Source organism: Festucalex cinctus, chromosome 12 (genome assembly GCF_051991245.1).
Source record: "Festucalex cinctus isolate MCC-2025b chromosome 12, RoL_Fcin_1.0, whole genome shotgun sequence".
In the NCBI taxonomy this organism is placed as follows: domain Eukaryota; kingdom Metazoa; phylum Chordata; class Actinopteri; order Syngnathiformes; family Syngnathidae; genus Festucalex; species Festucalex cinctus.
In genome coordinates, this window is record NC_135422.1 from 13,636,985 (window position 1) to 13,653,465 (window position 16,481).

Genomic DNA, 16,481 nt, shown 5'->3' on the forward strand with positions numbered 1-16,481 from the left:
ACACTAAACAAACCAATGTGAATGTATGACAGTTTTGTTCATAATGTAATTGAAATCTTTATTTGTAACGCAAACCTTTAAAATACAAAATATGCCTTCGTTCAAGTGGGGAAACAAAAGTCAACAACGAACACTGGGGTATATGAAAAGAAGCGACAAGAGGACGCGTGGCCAGCCCCCGCCCCTTTCAGTTGGCGGCCTGCTGGGCCTGACGTCGCAGTAGCACGTAGATCTTCTCCTTGATCCAGTCCTTGTTGTTGGGCTGGTACGTCTGCGTGTCGGCGCGGTACCTGACCAACAAAGTTCAGTGGGCTCTCATGTTATATGGGAGTCAGTAACACAAAATTTTAGACATAAACCTTAAAATGTAAAGTAAGTAGTGCGCTTTGAGTATTTGAATGTCCAATCGAATTGGGTTAGGTCATATTTGAACAAACTGTACCATAATTACCACTCTTTCTAACTTCATTTTCATTCCTTTAGTACTCTTAAATTGCGACTGAATTCTCCTAAAATAGAAACTTTTTGTCGTCTCATGAGACGAACACTTTAGCACTGACAAACAAATGTGAATTCATGAATTGTGAGCCTTTTTGCCATGCTTACACCAGACAGCTGAGATCCGCCAGGTCATCGATGAAGTCAAAAAGCTGGCTGATGTCATACGTGATGGACGGACTGTTGGGGTTCATCCTCTTCAGATGCTCCTCGTACATCTTGCACACACCTTTTTATACAAGACAGAGGGGTTTTACTGCAATTGGCACATTTTTTTTCTACTACTATTACTACAGCTGCATACTTTTACACATTTACGCTTATTAAAAGCGTCCCTTTAAACATGTTCGCGCAAAAAACACCAACACTGTATACAATTACAGAAATGTGACCGCAACTTGTTTCACCATAGTATAACAATGATCACTTTACCTTCCATGCACTCGTTGACAGACTCGTAGTCGGCATACGTTCTTCCCTCGGGCCGCTTGGTAGGTTGCACCAGCAGGATGGTGTGAGACTATAGAAAGCAGTAACCAAGTGTCATACACATTTGATGATAATAATTTTTTTAAAAAAGGGAAACAAAGTTGCAGCTACAATAATGTTCGGCTGAGTGCAATTCGGTGTCTTGGTACAGTAATACTGAAATTAAATCAGAAATGGACGCGTGATGCTTATAAATTCCAAGAAAATGGTACAAGTTGAGATTAACCTTAAGTACACAATGGAGAAAATGAATAACTTGGCAAACATTCTCAACTTCAGTGATAAAATGACTTTTTGTGAGAATGGTTATTTATTTATTCCAAAACATGAAAGTGCAGTCGCCTGCTGTTAATTCATCAAAGGTTTCACATGATTCACATGCCCATGTTGATGCTAACTTTTAGCCAAAAGCTAGCAAGCGGCGCCCATTATACTGATTTAAAAATACGCAATAAAAATATAGGACCGGGTAAAACGTTCACGGCTACCACTTGAAACGAAAATTCATTTATTGAGCATCCCACATACCATGCTTTGAATGTGGTTTGGGGTCGGTTTTGTAAAGGTTTGTCGATCCGCGTCGCGTCTCTGCCGCAGTTGCTCGGACGAGTTGACCTCTGAACCGGAAGCACAATGTTTAAGAAGGAAAAAAAAAAAAAAAAAACCGACACAACTGTTTGAAGAACCCAGCTCTGTTTTAAATGTAACTTTATGTAAATTAGATTTTTTTTATGTTTAATCATCAATGAATGTGTTCAGAATTGTTAAGTTGTTAACGTTTCATGGGCGTTTTAAATTGTATTTCGAACAAATACAATCGCCAGGGGGCGCAAATTTACAGTTTATGTGCGTTCAAATTTGTGGAGTGTTCCGTAGTCCCAATATATTGTTTGTCTTCATTTTCAAATATGCAAAAGTTGTTTTTTATTTTTTATTTTATTTTTTTAAATTAGTGCTATAGTTGGTGAAGCCAAACAAATGAGACAATACATTTTCAGAGCACGCTTCCATAAAAGGGAAAGGTGTGGTCCTGTAAAAATGAAAATAAAACTGTCAATATGTAATTTTGCATAAAATGGGCAATTCGAAATCAAAACTTGAACAAAAACAACAATCAGTATCGATGTCTTTTTTTTTTTTAAACCGCTGCAGAAGATCTTTAATCTGGCAATAGCCACAACTTTGCACTCACGTGAATAATTTTAAATGACCCTTTATGGGGTATATGCCAAGGAAGAGGCGGGACGTGATTTTTGCATATCAGTTTATTTCCAGTCCGCGTTGCGAACGCGCAACCCAGGGCACAAAGTCAGAAGCACAAGTATTTTTGACGCAGCCTCACGTCGCAAAACGAACCGGAAACAAACTGTTGTCCAAAAAACAGTCCCGCTTCTTCCGTGTTATATACCCCATTCTGAATCAAATAGTTTGCAGGTAAACCCCACGTCTTTATCCTGTCAAGATTATTAAGACGGTTGCTGGGGGTATGTGCAGGACCCAGGAAGTAGTCTTTATTTTATTTTATTTTATTTTATTTTATTTTATTTTATTTTATTTTATTTTATTTTATTTTATTTTATTTTATTTTATTTTATTTTATTTTTCGGAAGTAGCCATCAATGAAAAGTTGTCCTCTGAACTCACGCATAAATAAATACAATTTAAAAAAAAACAAAAAAACAGTTTTTCTTTTCGTAAAACCAAGTTTCTAACAATATTTGTATAATAACATATTTAATTCTGATATAACGTGAAAATATGCATAGCATTATTAGCATGTCTTTTGTTTTTGGGGGGTGTGAGTACAGTAGTCAGAACCGACGAATCGACCTTTTATACAGAAGTCCGATACAACGTTTGAATTTTTACTATATTTATATTGAATAGTTTTTTTTTTTAAGTAATTGTTTATTGATCGTTTGTTTTAAGGCGGAACTAAACCCGTAAGCCAAAATGCAGGGGAGGCGGATTTCGACAGCACATCCCGGAAGTAGGCTGACAGAGAACAGGAAGAACAAAGAAGGGAAAGTACCCCGGTTCAGTGCCCATATTTATTTACCTACTCAGTTTGTCCACAACGCCCAATTCGTCCTTCTCCGTTTGTTGACGGTAAGTTTCAATTATTTGAAGCCTTTTCTTGGGGAACGGCATTCACACTGAGACGTTATACGTGTAAATATTCACTAGCTGGCGCGGGCGGCCGCTGCTGCTTGTAGTGCCGCTATGTCATTGTTGCTAACTGACTGGCATTAGCGGCTCGGCTAAACGATAACAACATAGTAGATGCTTGCAGACGTCCTAACTTGTCCAATGTTTGTTGTTTGTGGCAAGCATTTCGTCCCCATGGTGATGTGGTGCTCAGAAGGGACCAAATATTTACATACGCTAACTGAACATTTGTTATTGTAGCCAAACTGGTCTGGACATAAAATACAATAGATTTTTTTTTTTTCTCCTTCGATTTGCAATATAAAAAATATATTTGGTGTATTTTCAATCAAGTAAAATGGCACTATAGAGTATAAACACAGAAAAAAAGTTACTGTATAGTTTCATAGCATTATATGTCAACAATTTTTTTTATATAGCTTACCACTGCTCATTAGTAACATTTCATTGAACAAATGGCAAAATAAACACGTAATAACACATTCATGCATTGAGCTGCTACATCCACAACTGATGCCCAGGCGGGCACTCAACAACACAAAGACTGGCTAACGTTTAGTCAGCTAGGCCTAATAGCCAACCACTAATCTTAGCTCACAACAGCCAACTTTTATTTGTTGACTCCCACATAACTCACCAGGGCATGACCCTCAATTTAAAGCCACACACACTCAAAGTCACAGATATTAGCCAGTAGACGATGACGCACATTATTTGCTTATGTGGGCCCCATATAGTGACGCGATAGGCCTGATCAGGTCAGTTAAATCACAATCCTTAAAATAAGAATTTTACAACGTAGCATGAGCCATCAAACTAGGCAATATTTAAGACAGAAATTTTGACATGACCTTGTAAAAATAGTACACTTCCATGGTTTCATTGTCAAAAACTGTTTAGTAGTCACCAAAAAAAAAAAAAAAAAAAATCTAATTTAATCTTCCAAATGTTATATGTAATTGTAGGTATTTTTTCTGTTTAAAAAAAAGTCTCTTCATACTAAAATTGTGACTGTTCAAGGTAAAATTATGACTTTATTGTCATCTTGTTACTTGTTTTAGCTGTGACTGTGTTTTCCTTGAATTGTTATTATTTAGTCTTATGTGACCCAAATACTTCCTTTTATTCACTTCCTCATGCTTGCCACTATTTAATGGATGTGTTCGCTGTTAATGATCCGTGAAACTGTCGTCACTGTTGACACAATCCTGCGCCTTTTCGTCTCCCATCAGGGCAACGACGACTTCGTCATCATTAGCCGTGCATGTGAGGACCAGCGGCGGCGCGTCTCAACATGGCCAGCGATACTCAAGACGTGGAAAACAACGTGGTGAGTGTCAAACGGAAGGAAAAGGATTGCTTCATACAGACTTGCAACATGTGCGACCGGGTGTGTGTATGTCACAATGTTTGTGTATCTCGTACATATAAAGGTGTGGCCGTGCATGCACAGTCAAAGTCCAATTTTATAAGCACCGTTCTGGAGTAATTTGATTTACAGTAGCAATGCTTGAACATAATCACTTGCTCTCTCTCTCTCTCACAAACACAGTTAGACATAAACGCTCGCTTCATGTTTATTTGTAGGCATCGTCGAGTTCAGACACGTCTGTCTTGTACTTCAGCAAATGTTACGTCCCTCGCACAACAAGACACCCATTTTAGCAATAGTTGCTCTTGTAACCGTTACTCTTGCGCTTCTTTTGCATGTGGCCAGATTTGGTAATAAACCTGGCAAACTTGTGACTTGCTTTCCATGGATTTATTGCATCGTTTCCAGGACCAACAAGAGCACAACGGTAGCACCGAGCAGCACCAAGACGACGGGACCACCAGAGTTCGGTCCAGGGGGGGCTCAGGGGGAGGGTCTGGGGGTCCGGAGCAGAACGGCCAGCCCCCCTCCGCCAGGCCGCCCCGCGTGGCGGAGGCCGATGAGGAGGATGACGAGGAGTTGACGCTCAAGTACGGCGCCAAGCACGTCATCATGCTCTTCGTCCCCGTGACGCTATGCATGGTAGTCGTCGTGGCGACCATCAAGTCGGTCAGCTTCTACACGCAGAACGACGGGCAGAGGCTGTGAGTGGACACAGAACTGGTGCGGCCACTTGGTGGCGCCATTGCAACATTTCATGCTCTATCCCATGGGTTCTCAAACTTTTCCAGTGTAGGGGGGAAAAAAATAAGGACCCCCTCATAATCCTAATGCTAAGTAAACATAATTATTATTTGTACCCCCAAATAGCAATAAAAAGCAATTAAATAGCATTAAATAATTAAAAAAATAGCCATTAAAAACGTACCTGTTGACCAGAAGAAGTAAAAATGCTCCAATAACAAACTTATATTTGATTATCAATGGTTTTGTGTTCAAGAACAAAAACGAATGTTCAAGAACAAAGGCAATAATATATTATCTTTTTTTTTTTCTGGGAAAAAAATATTTTCCTCCTGTAATAATACGCTCTTAGTTCTAGAAATATATATTACTCTAATTTTGTAATAATACTTGTAAAAGAATGCTTAATTCATGATGATGTCGTATTTATGTAATTCGCCACAATCATATCAGAGTTTTAATTGGCCTAAACTTAAAGTGGGGAAGAGTAATTGATTTATGAGGTGTTTTCTTGTTAAAGAATGTTATGTTACTATTATTTTGCTGACCCTCACAGTTTGAGAACCACTGCACTCACCAAACATTTTCAGCTCAATTTGGCCATTTTTTAGTGACTATATTATCACGATGATGTTTAATGTATATGATTGATGTGTTATAGTAATGGGTCGATGGGGACGGGTCTCGAATAAGCTTCGGCTTCCACCCGTCAGCCCTTCTTTCGGATGTCAATGTTGCAAATGATGTGATGTGATTGATGTAAACTGTAATGTGTCCGAAAGGAAAAAATGAATAAACTAAACTAAAATAAACTACCCGCCAGGATCTACACGCCGTTCCCGGAGGATACGGACACGGTGGGCCAGCGGGCGCTGAACTCCATCCTCAACGCCACCATCATGATCACCGTCATCATCGTCATGACGCTGGTGCTGGTGCTGCTCTACAAGTACCGTTGCTACAGGGTACGTCACGCCCGACACATTCACGCTGAGACGCAGCAAAAAAAAAAAAAAAGCATTGGTTTCTTTATACCTACTAAAATGTGGTTTTGATTAAAAAAATACACCTTGTAATATAAACCAACCATTCTTGTAAAATTAAGACCATTTCAACAAAAAATATTTTTTTTAAATTGTCTCGTTGTAAAAGTACAGCTTCTTTTCCTAAAATCATATTTCTTTCATCAATATATATTTTTTCTGCTTCATTTGGACTATATTTTTCTCATAAATGTATGATATGGGCTTTTTTTCCCCTTTTTGTCTGAAATTATGGCTATTTCTCTCTTGTAACAACAGTGATTTTAGTCTCTTAAAATTACTAAAAATTGATTTTTTTTTTTAGCTGAAATTAGACTTGTGTTGTATTAATAGTACAATTGTAGTCTTAAAATTAAAAATCTCGTAAAATGGCTTCTGTAGAATTCTTGTAAAACCACAAGTTTATGTAAAATTAGAATTTCTGAGTAAAGCTGACTTCTTCTTTTTTAACTCATTAAAAAAAGTCCCTTGTAAATGTACAACTTTTCTGTTCTAGTAAAGTGTTTACTTTTTTCAGCCCCAAAAAAATGTTTTAGTAATAATAATAATAAAATTGTATTCCTCGACGGGTACATTTTCCTCTGTCATAAAACAGTTTTTTTTTCTGCACCTAAAATAAAATTTAAAGTAAAACTTCATTCCTATTTGGCTAAAGTCATGCCTTTTCCCCATAATAGTGCAATTTTATTGTTCTACAATATTTCCCCCCCCATAAAATAGTGTCTTGTTTCTCCTTTAAATTGGAACTTTTTTCCTTGTCAAATTATGACTTTCTTGTAATAGTACAATTTTATTCTCCTACAAAAAAAAAAAAAAAAGAATATTGTAAAGTAATACTAATGAACCTTTTCTGCCATGAAAGTATTTTTTTTTTTAAATCATGAAATTCCAGCTATAGTCTCCTTAAATTAAGAATTTGTGAAATGATCTCAAAATTATCCCGTATCGATTCCAGGCAGTGTGAAAGGGGCTTTTAACTTCAAAACAGCAGAAGCAGAAAAAACTTTTCGGCTGGCAATATTAAAACTTGACTTGTTTTTCCTTAGGTGATCCAAGGCTGGCTCTTCATCTCCTCCTTGCTCCTGCTCTTCTTCTTCTCCTACATCTACCTCAAGTAAGCCCCCTCCCCTCTCCCCCCTCTCATTTCACTCTTCCTCTATCCAACATCATCTTACGTCCCTGCCCTCTGCACGCCGCCGCCAGGGAGGTGTTCAAAACCTACAACGTGGCCATGGACTACATGACGCTGGCGGTCATCGTGTGGAACTTCGGCGTGGTGGGCATGATGTGCATCCACTGGAAGGGGCCGCTGCGCCTCCAGCAGGCCTACCTCATCATGATCAGTGCTCTCATGGCGCTGGTCTTCATCAAGTACCTGCCCGAATGGACCGCCTGGCTCATACTCGCCGTTATATCCGTCTACGGTGTGTATGACCTACCTTGAGTCAACCCACCTGGCATGAAATTTTTACCCACCATCCGTTTCATGACCATTTCTGTTTTCAGATCTGTTGGCGGTGCTGTGTCCCAAAGGCCCTCTGAGGATCTTGGTGGAGACGGCTCAGGAGAGGAATGAGCCCATTTTTCCTGCCCTCATCTACTCATGTAAGGCCTTTTTTTATTTTTATTTTTATTTTTTTTTACTTTTTATTTTTATTTTTTTTATACACCTAAAGTACATATCATGACACTATGGCTGGGTGATTACGGAAAAAAAATAACCATAGCTGTTTTTATTGATATTGAAATCATAATTAACTAATTTGTTCCCAAAAAACATATAAATACATTGTATTTTAAATGTTTTAAGTGTCACAAAGATTTATACATTTTTTTTTATGCTATAGCATACAGAAGTCTTTGATGAAGTCTCAACTGTAAAGAACGGTTGAAGAAATAGTAGTCATTACACAAACGGCCAGCAGGTGGCAGCAGAGCAAAGGATATCAACCAGGGACATGTTGAAAAAAAAGCTCAATTGCTTAGAATTCTAAATAGTAGGGGTGTCACGATTCGCCAACTCCACGATTCGATTTAAATTTCGATTTTGGGGTCACGATTCGATTTTTTTTTTCGATTTTTTTTTTTTTTTTTTTTTTTTTTTCCGCTCCCCCACTTTATAACACAGAGGCATATGCTTCTGTAGGCTAAGGCTAGTCTATGATCATTGGTTCTATTCATTGTACAGTAAATCTTATTTCAAAAGATCGGCTACATATAGGTGATGCAATTTCCATATTATTTTTGTGTAAATTTATGTAATATATGATAATTGACATTAGGCAGGAATGATCAAATTCAAAGAATTTATTTACAATATAAAGTTAACCGTCTTGTTCTTACTGAAGTGTAAAATAAAAAATAAAAAAACAAAAACAAAAAGTCACAGTGGGTGCCTGCCATCTATTGACTGTTTTTGGTTACAACAGTGTGCTGTGCGTTCCTCTTAAAATAATGTGCAACAACAACAAAAAATATATTGTATCCAAAGTCATGGAACAAATACAGCCTGAACAAACTATATCCCAACATTTACAGTTGCTGGGCATACTGTAGCGTGGTTCAAGTACACTAATTAAATGTTTGAATCCAGCGTTTTCCAAGGCTGCAGGTCTGCTGCTATAAATAGACCTATGGATCTGGCGTTTCGCGCGAGCTGAAGTGTGTGGAAGTTTCACTGTAAATGAGGATGAAATAGTTACGGGGGGGGTACGGGGCATTGAATCGTGTGTCCTCTCTTCTATTTCGATGCTCGAAATCGTGACGTAATTTCGATCGATTTCGATAAAAAATCGAAATCGTGACACCCTTACTAAATAGATTTGTGAATAATGATGAAGCGAAGCTACATACAGCGTAGCTAATTGCTGCAGAACGGAAAAAGATACAAATATCTATATAATCTTCATTTTAGCCACCACTAGTGAGAAAAAAAATTGTAATCCATAACATGTGGTTAAGGTTAAGATGGAGAACGGAAACAGCTGCTGGTGCTCTTTCAATCTTCTCCTTGAGCTAAAGCTAACAAAAATACAGTAAACACAACACACAATTTTGCCAACCTGCAGACGGCCTCGACAGATGACGTCATGGCTAAAGCTAAAGCCCGTAAACAGACGACTATCAGTACCTCCTCATATGGTCACTTCAATGTTATTCAGCAGGCCAGGCTTGCTTTTGAAAGGCAGGGACATCTCCAGTGTCACATGACCGTAGTGGAGAATGTGATAATGATGAGCCCAAGTGTACAAAAAGGATATTTGCACTTCACATGTGTACATTGTATACGGTATTACAGTATAAGTATGAAAGTTTTAATAAATAATACAATACAAATTTGGAAATTACTTCACATCATTTGTCACCTTTGTAGAAATGAGGGATAACTATAACTCATTCACAAGTGCAAAAATCACATGATCTGATGGATGGCAAACAAGTTACAGTAAACGGGATTTACACCGGTACAAAAAGTGCAATCTGGATCAAATCTGGATTAACAAAAAAACAAAAAAACATGTCACTGTAATGTGGCAGAACAATAAGATACTGAACATGTTAAATGGTTTTTGATATGTTGCGTTTACACTGCTGCAAAATGGCCAATCCGGTTCAGATCCAGATTAACCACGTTGTGACTTCACTTAGCAGCTTTTGTTCAAATTGGGTAAGATTAGACAGAAATAGAAGCATGTGAACATCAGTAACCAGATCTTCCTTGTTGCGTTTACAAAAAAAAATGTGCAATCTGGATCTGGTCTGGAGTAAAACGGCACGATGATGATGATGATGATGATGATGTTGTGTTTTGTTCTAATTGGACTCCATTCTCTGATGGCCATGCTAAATGTATGAAAAACTATGACAATGTTGCACGTTTCCTTTTTCCACATTGAATAAGGAGTCGTGGGGGTCATACGTGACCCACATGCCGCATTTTCCCCACACTTGCTTTCGAGCCATAACCTCAGACGTGTTCACGTAGTTAACAACCATTTAGGGTTCATGATAACACATGTGGACATATGTTTCAGTGTAGTAACCTCGGGGTACATATCATGCGTGTTTTTGGCATGTGGGTGGAAGCCACATCAACACAGGAAGAACACGCAAAAGCCCAGATTAGAACATTTCACGCCGGCAGCCAGGCTGGCGTCTTATAGAAATAACGCAGGAAGAATGTGAACTTTTTCCTCCTCCCCGCAGCAACCATGGTGTGGCTCGTCAACATGGCCGACACGGACGCGTGGCCCAAGGGGACCCCCGACGACACGATGGCGCCTCAGCCCGAGCCGCAAGCAGGTGAGCGCCGCCTCCCGTCCGATTGCACGCGTCGTCGTCTCTAACGAAACGCCCGTGCGCAGCCTTGGCGGCGCCAGCCAGTCCGTCGGGTGACAACGGAGGCTTCACGCCGTCCTGGGTGAGCCACCAGGAGCACCAGCTGGGGCACATACAGTCCACCGAGGACACCCGGCAGGAGATCCAGCAGATGCCCTCGGACCGGCCGCCCGTCGACGATGACGACGAAGAGCGTGAGTGGAAACCGTTTAATACTGCAAACATAGGAATTGGCTTTGGTCAAAAGTATTGGTCATTGTTGTCCAAAGTGAACAACGCAAATAATCGGGCTGCTACAGAAATGTCTTGTTGAGAAGCTGAAATTCCTGATTTGGGGCAATTTGAAATTTTAAAACAGGTATGTAAACGATTAATCATGATCAAAAATAATAATTTCACAGCTCACCTGTTTTCTAGGATTGGTCATGTGACATTCACAAGCTGAGCTTTTTTCAGTCAACAGCAAGTTACAAAATGTGTTTTTAAATGTACTAATTGTACTTGAAAAATAATGAAAGTATCAAATTAATTCTAGACAAAATAATAACTTTTTATTGTTATAATGGGCTATAAATAAGTGAAGTATCCCATTAAATATTGCACACAAGTAATGCACATTTTGTTTTAAAAAAAAAATTAAAACTAATACTGAAACTAACTAAAACTAAGCATTTATTAAACAACTAAAACTAATAAAAACTAACAGAACCACCATGAAAACTAATTAAAACTAACTAAATTAAAAAAAGAAAACTCAAAACAAAATAAAAACTAACTAAAATGAAAAATTCCAAAACTGTAATCTGGTCATGTGACAGTGACACATTTTACAAAATCATATATTGTAATTTCCGTCTCATTTTTGTTCATGAACTAAAATGCCCAAAAATTTCAGTCCAGTTTTTATTAAGCATTTTCATCTTGCCGAAAATGCATACTGATTTAGTTCCAGTTATTGTTTATTAAAGGTATACTTCACTTATTTAGCCCATTATAGTGGGCTATTTTGTCTATAATTAATTTGATACTATCATTATTTTTTACGTACAATTAGTACCTTTAAAAACACATTTTGCAACTTGCTGTCGACTGAGAATGACATCACAAGGGCTCAGGTAACAAATCACAGCCTCACCTGTTTTCTAGGTTTGGTCATGTGACATTCACAAGCTGAGCTGTGATTGGTTGCCTGAGCCCTTGTGATGTCATTTTCAGTCGACAGCAAGTTGAAAAATGTGTATTTAAAGGTACTAACTGTATATGAAAAATAATGAAAATATCAAATTTATTATAGGCAAAATATTAATGTTTGACTGCCAAAAATGGCTAGGTACGGTAAGTTAAAGTATTGCTTTAATGAGAGTTTAAGTCTAGTCAAGTTTTAGTCCGGTGAAAAATGTGCGTTGGCGAAATGGAGGGGGGGGCAACATTCAGGATGAAGGGCAGTCGTGATGAGGGCAACTAGGGACGCTTAATGACTCGGGGTGGCGCGAACGCGGGTCCCGTCATCATATCCCGCACACGGTCATGTCTACGCCCCCGCTGCGTCCCCAGGGGGCGTCAAGCTGGGCCTGGGAGACTTCATCTTCTACAGCATGCTGGTGGGAAAAGCCTCGGCCGCCGCCAGCGGCGACTGGAACACCACGCTGGCCTGCTTCGTCGCCATCCTCATTGTGAGTGGGCCGCAAAAGCCGCGCTCCACCCCCGGCGGCGCCGTCGTAAATAAGCCGCCGCTTTTGACGTAACTGCCCCCCCCTCACTCCCACCCCCGCCCTCGTGTGGCGTGTGGTTTTCTCCCTCCCCGCAGGGCTTGTGTCTGACGCTGCTGCTGCTGGCCATCTTCAAGAAAGCGCTGCCGGCGCTGCCCATCTCCATCTTCTTCGGCTTGGTCTTCTACTTTGCCACCGACAACCTGGTGCGCCCCTTCATGGACGAGCTGGCGCTTCACCAGTTCTACATTTAGCAGGGAAAAAAACTTTTTCCTGATGGAAATAACATGACTAGTTTGTTCCAGCTGAGAGGAAGGGAAGGCATTCCTCGCTGTTTTTTTTTTTGTTTTTTGTTTTTTTGTTTTGGTTTTTAAACATTATTATTATTATTTTTAATCCAACTCCTGTCTCAGGCTAGCAACACAAAACTCTCATTGACTCCCAGCGAGAATGTTTGTTTGTTTTTCCAGCTTTTTTTTAAAAATTGATGCCGAGACGGAGCCTTCCCGGTTCTTCTGGTGCCGGGGCAGCAGGTGCCTTGCTCAGGGACACCAGGAAGTCGCTTTTCAGCACCGCGACTGCCAAGCTGTCCAACTCGCTCCCTCCCAGCAAACGACAGGGTCTTCGAGAGAAGAGTCCAAATCTCATGGCCCCTTTCACACAAAAGCTGTCTTTTTTTTTCTTTCTTTTTTTTCCCCTTTTTTTTCTGTCAACTGAGGCAGTATCCCGCATTGGAAAAGGGGTGTAAAATGTCACCTTTTCTTTCCACATTACAGTGTAAAAAGAATGGGGGTGAACAAAATCAACCCAGCTTCAGAGAGCCGTAACGGCATGTAAGGGTATTCTGCAATGTCAGAAGCAACATGTAAAGTTTGTCACTGCCAGCTCCAGTTGGCACGGGAATATTCCAACTTTGTTGGTAGTACCAGAGCCGTACTGCATGAAAGGGTATATCGCAGTCGACCAGGGAATATCTGCGTGTAAGGGTATCGCGGTGTAAAGGGTGCCACTGTGCAACCAAGTTTTCCGCAGCTTTTCTGTGTTTGTGTCAACCAACATGGAATGGAGGTTTGGGGGGTAAAAATGTGTGCTTGATGTAAAAATCTAAGGCGAATAAATTCCGCGTTTTCTCTTGCGGCAATTTTGCGGGATTTGGATGTGAAAAGTCTGACAGGTGATGCCGAGACGGATTTTTTTTTGGCAGCTTGTATCAGTGAATGTGACAGTGCTGGGACAGTAGTCCCCTTACGCACTACATCACACATCCAGTCCAAGAGCCGCAGAAGTTTTGAACAGCTTGAATATGAATAATAATAACTAGTGATGCGTACGACGCCATGTCATCTTTTTTCTTCTCATACATGTGTTTTTGTTTGATGGACAGTTTGGGCTGACTTGGCTTTATTTTGTGTCGTTTAACGTGTTATGTCTTTTTGCAAGTTCAAATGTGTTCACTTGTTTTTTTTTTGTTTTTTGTTTTTTTAATAAACAATCACTGAAATCAATGAAATTATTTTGTTTTCACCTTCCAATCAATATGGGACTTTACGAAACAGCATTTTAGTTGAATACCGCAATTTAAGAAAACTTTGAGGCATTATTTGTACAATATCTCCTTGTTCTGGACTTTTTGAAGGCATTTAAAGGCAACAGCTTTTTGGGGGGGGGGGACTTTTTAAAAGACAAGACTGATTGGTGGCATTTAAAGTACAATCTGTCCATGAATATAGAACTTAAGTCATTTTTGTAGAAACTTTTGGCTGTTAAATAAGTCTATTTTCAGGAGGTTTTGAAGGCGTTTTGTGTAGAATATTTTAATTTCCATAACGTTCAAGGTATTCTGTAGACACCTCAATGTTTAGGATTTGTAAGCCACTCTTAGTTTAAAAAAAATAAAATAAAATGCTTTTAATGGCTTTTTTTAAATTATTATTTTTTTTTTTGTCTAATCAGTCAATTTTTGAGACTTTTGGAAGGCTTTTTATGTCAAACAAGCGGAATTATCAGGACTTTTGGGAAACCAATTGAAAATGTATTAATTTTCAGGAGCTTTTGAAGTTTTAATATGTAAGTATATTATTTATTTATTTATTTTAAGTACATTTTTAGGTGTTCCTTAATGCATTTTGTCGTACATGTCCATTTTGAGGACTTTTGGAAATTTTAGTAAAATGTCATATGTCTATTTTGTAAAAACCCGAATTCTCTGGTCTTTTGGAAGTCATTTTAAATTGAATATGTTGATTTTTCAGTATTTTTTTTAAGGCATTTTATTCAAATATGCCCTTTATTGGGACTTTTTGGAGGCAGTCAATTTTCAAAACTTTGAAGATATTTTTGTCGAACGCTCAATGTTCATGTTTTTTGGAGGATAATTTTTAGGACACTTTAAAAGCGTTTTGTTGATAAATCCATTTTGGGGACTTGTTTTTTTGCAGAAGTTCAGTAGGAGCCTTAATTTTCAGCACTATTTCAAGCCCTCCAAAAATGCATCCATTTTCAGGAGTTTTGGAAGGCATCAAGTCAGTTTTGAAGACACTTTTTTCCTTTTCTTTTGAAGAACCTCTATTTTTATGACTTTTGGAAGCCGTCTTAAATTTATTATGTCCGTTTTTAATATCGTTAACCCTTTTTTTTTTTTGTAAAAAGATAAATTTTTAGGACATTTATGGCTAAATTTCCGTTGCTTTAACCCTATAAAGCTTGATCCATGAAATATCTGAGAGAAAATTCTGATTCTTTATAAATGAGAGTATTTATTGGTCCTTTTGAACAAACAATTTATATTTTTATTTTTTTGAAAGTCAACTTCCACTTATAACTTTATTTGTGTCATATTTGATACACCGGGTCATAATGCTTTAAATTTGTACATTTATAACTGTCAAAAATATAATAATAATAAACAGACATATCAAACATATTAGTATTTCTAAAAATCAGAAAGAACATTTCCGAATATTAAGTACATGTTCTCTCCTTTCTTATTTGGGCGATCTTGCACGGTTGCTGGGTGATACTGCCCTCTAATGGATTATTCGTACAATGCATGTGTCAGCTCATATATGTCAGGGTTCGTCTATTTAATATATGTTTGGTATTATAGGGTTAAAGTTCATCATTTTGTGTATCGTGTCAATTAATGCGTAATATCAGCATTTCTTCAAGAATTGGTCAGTTTTTGGGACTTTCAAGGCAATTTACGTAGACTATGTCCCAAGCTGTCGGGGATAATCGCAAGCGGCATCTTAAGGCCTCGACATCACCCAGGATAGATCCACTAATGGGATTAGCGTGTTGGGAAGAACGAAGAGGATATTAGGTGAGAATAATCGCCTGTGTGGGCGACCGCAGTCTCAAGAGACAGAAGCCGGAAAAAAAACGGAGCGGACGTCGCCTATACGAAGATGTCCCAGGACAAACTGGAGGGTCTGGTTCGCCGCATGGAGGACACTCTCTCCGAGATGGAGCAACTGAAGGCACACTGCGGCCGGCAGAACGACGAGCTGAGCCAGCTGGTGGTGGAACTCCGGCGGGAGAACCAGGAGCTGGTGGAAAAGTATGGACAGCTGGCCGCAGACATGCGCGAGGCCCGCGAACTCATCGAACAGCTCCAGGACACCAAGTACGCCTTCAATGCCAAGGAGCGCCAGGCCCACAAGCTCAGGCGACAGCTCTGAACGCAGACGAGCCAGGCGGACGTCCGTGACGCTCGTCTGAGAACGGAAAGAGAAGGTGCGGAAACTCGAGAGAATATAACAACATGGCAGAAGCTGCGCCAGGCCTTGTGAAAGGTTTTATTTGTAGCCGTCCGGCGAAGGAAGTGGATGGTCAGCTATTTTGGGGCACAGAACTAAAAATACTCTGTGATCCCGCACCACCATCGCAGCGCACACACAAACTGAGCGGATTGGACTGAAGGAAAATGTGTAGAATCTTTAAGAAAGCAAAACACAATAAACTTGTTGAATTTCAAAGGTTGTTTTTCCTCTTTGGTGTTTGCAACACACAATTACTGTTTTGTTTTTTTTACAATAAAAAAATATTTCATCGTAGTGCGGTAGATTATCGCGTTACCTCCCAAATGGTGAAACTCCACACCAAAATATGGCGGTATCA

At 39.3% G+C, this 16,481-nt stretch overlaps 2 protein-coding genes across 2 annotated transcripts; one reads left to right on the plus strand and one right to left on the minus strand.

Moving 5' to 3' along the window:
- Positions 1-41: 41 nt before the first annotated feature.
- Positions 42-1,639, minus strand: LOC144032295 (enhancer of rudimentary homolog). Its single transcript, XM_077540054.1, has 4 exons — positions 1,516-1,639; positions 931-1,018; positions 607-727; positions 42-290 (listed from the first exon to the last, which is right to left on the minus strand). Exons 1-4 carry the CDS (start codon positions 1,516-1,518, stop codon positions 188-190), a joined length of 315 nt encoding a protein of 104 aa, XP_077396180.1. The 5' UTR covers positions 1,519-1,639; the 3' UTR covers positions 42-187.
- Positions 1,640-2,932: 1,293 nt separating this feature from the next.
- On the plus strand, positions 2,933-13,881 carry psen1 (presenilin 1). Its single transcript, XM_077540053.1, has 11 exons — positions 2,933-3,096; positions 4,389-4,486; positions 4,937-5,232; positions 6,096-6,237; positions 7,362-7,429; positions 7,519-7,739; positions 7,822-7,920; positions 10,522-10,617; positions 10,680-10,847; positions 12,208-12,326; positions 12,461-13,881. The coding sequence occupies exons 2-11, from the start codon at positions 4,451-4,453 to the stop codon at positions 12,614-12,616; spliced, it is 1,401 nt and encodes a 466-aa protein (XP_077396179.1). The 5' UTR covers positions 2,933-3,096; positions 4,389-4,450; the 3' UTR covers positions 12,617-13,881.
- The last annotated feature ends 2,600 nt before the right edge of the window (positions 13,882-16,481 follow it).

Coding starts and splice junctions, on each gene's coding strand:
- psen1 (XM_077540053.1), top strand. CDS start 4,451: ATGGCCAGCGATACTCAAGACGTGGAAAACAACGTG. Junction 10,848..12,207: donor CGACGATGACGACGAAGAGC/GTGAGTGGAAAC, acceptor CTGCGTCCCCAG/GGGGCGTCAAGCTGGGCCTG. Junction 12,327..12,460: donor GCTTCGTCGCCATCCTCATT/GTGAGTGGGCCG, acceptor CCCTCCCCGCAG/GGCTTGTGTCTGACGCTGCT.
- LOC144032295 (XM_077540054.1), bottom strand. Junction 728..930: donor TGTCAACGAGTGCATGGAAG/GTAAAGTGATCA, acceptor TTGTATAAAAAG/GTGTGTGCAAGATGTACGAG. Junction 291..606: donor GCGGATCTCAGCTGTCTGGT/GTAAGCATGGCA, acceptor TTTGTTGGTCAG/GTACCGCGCCGACACGCAGA.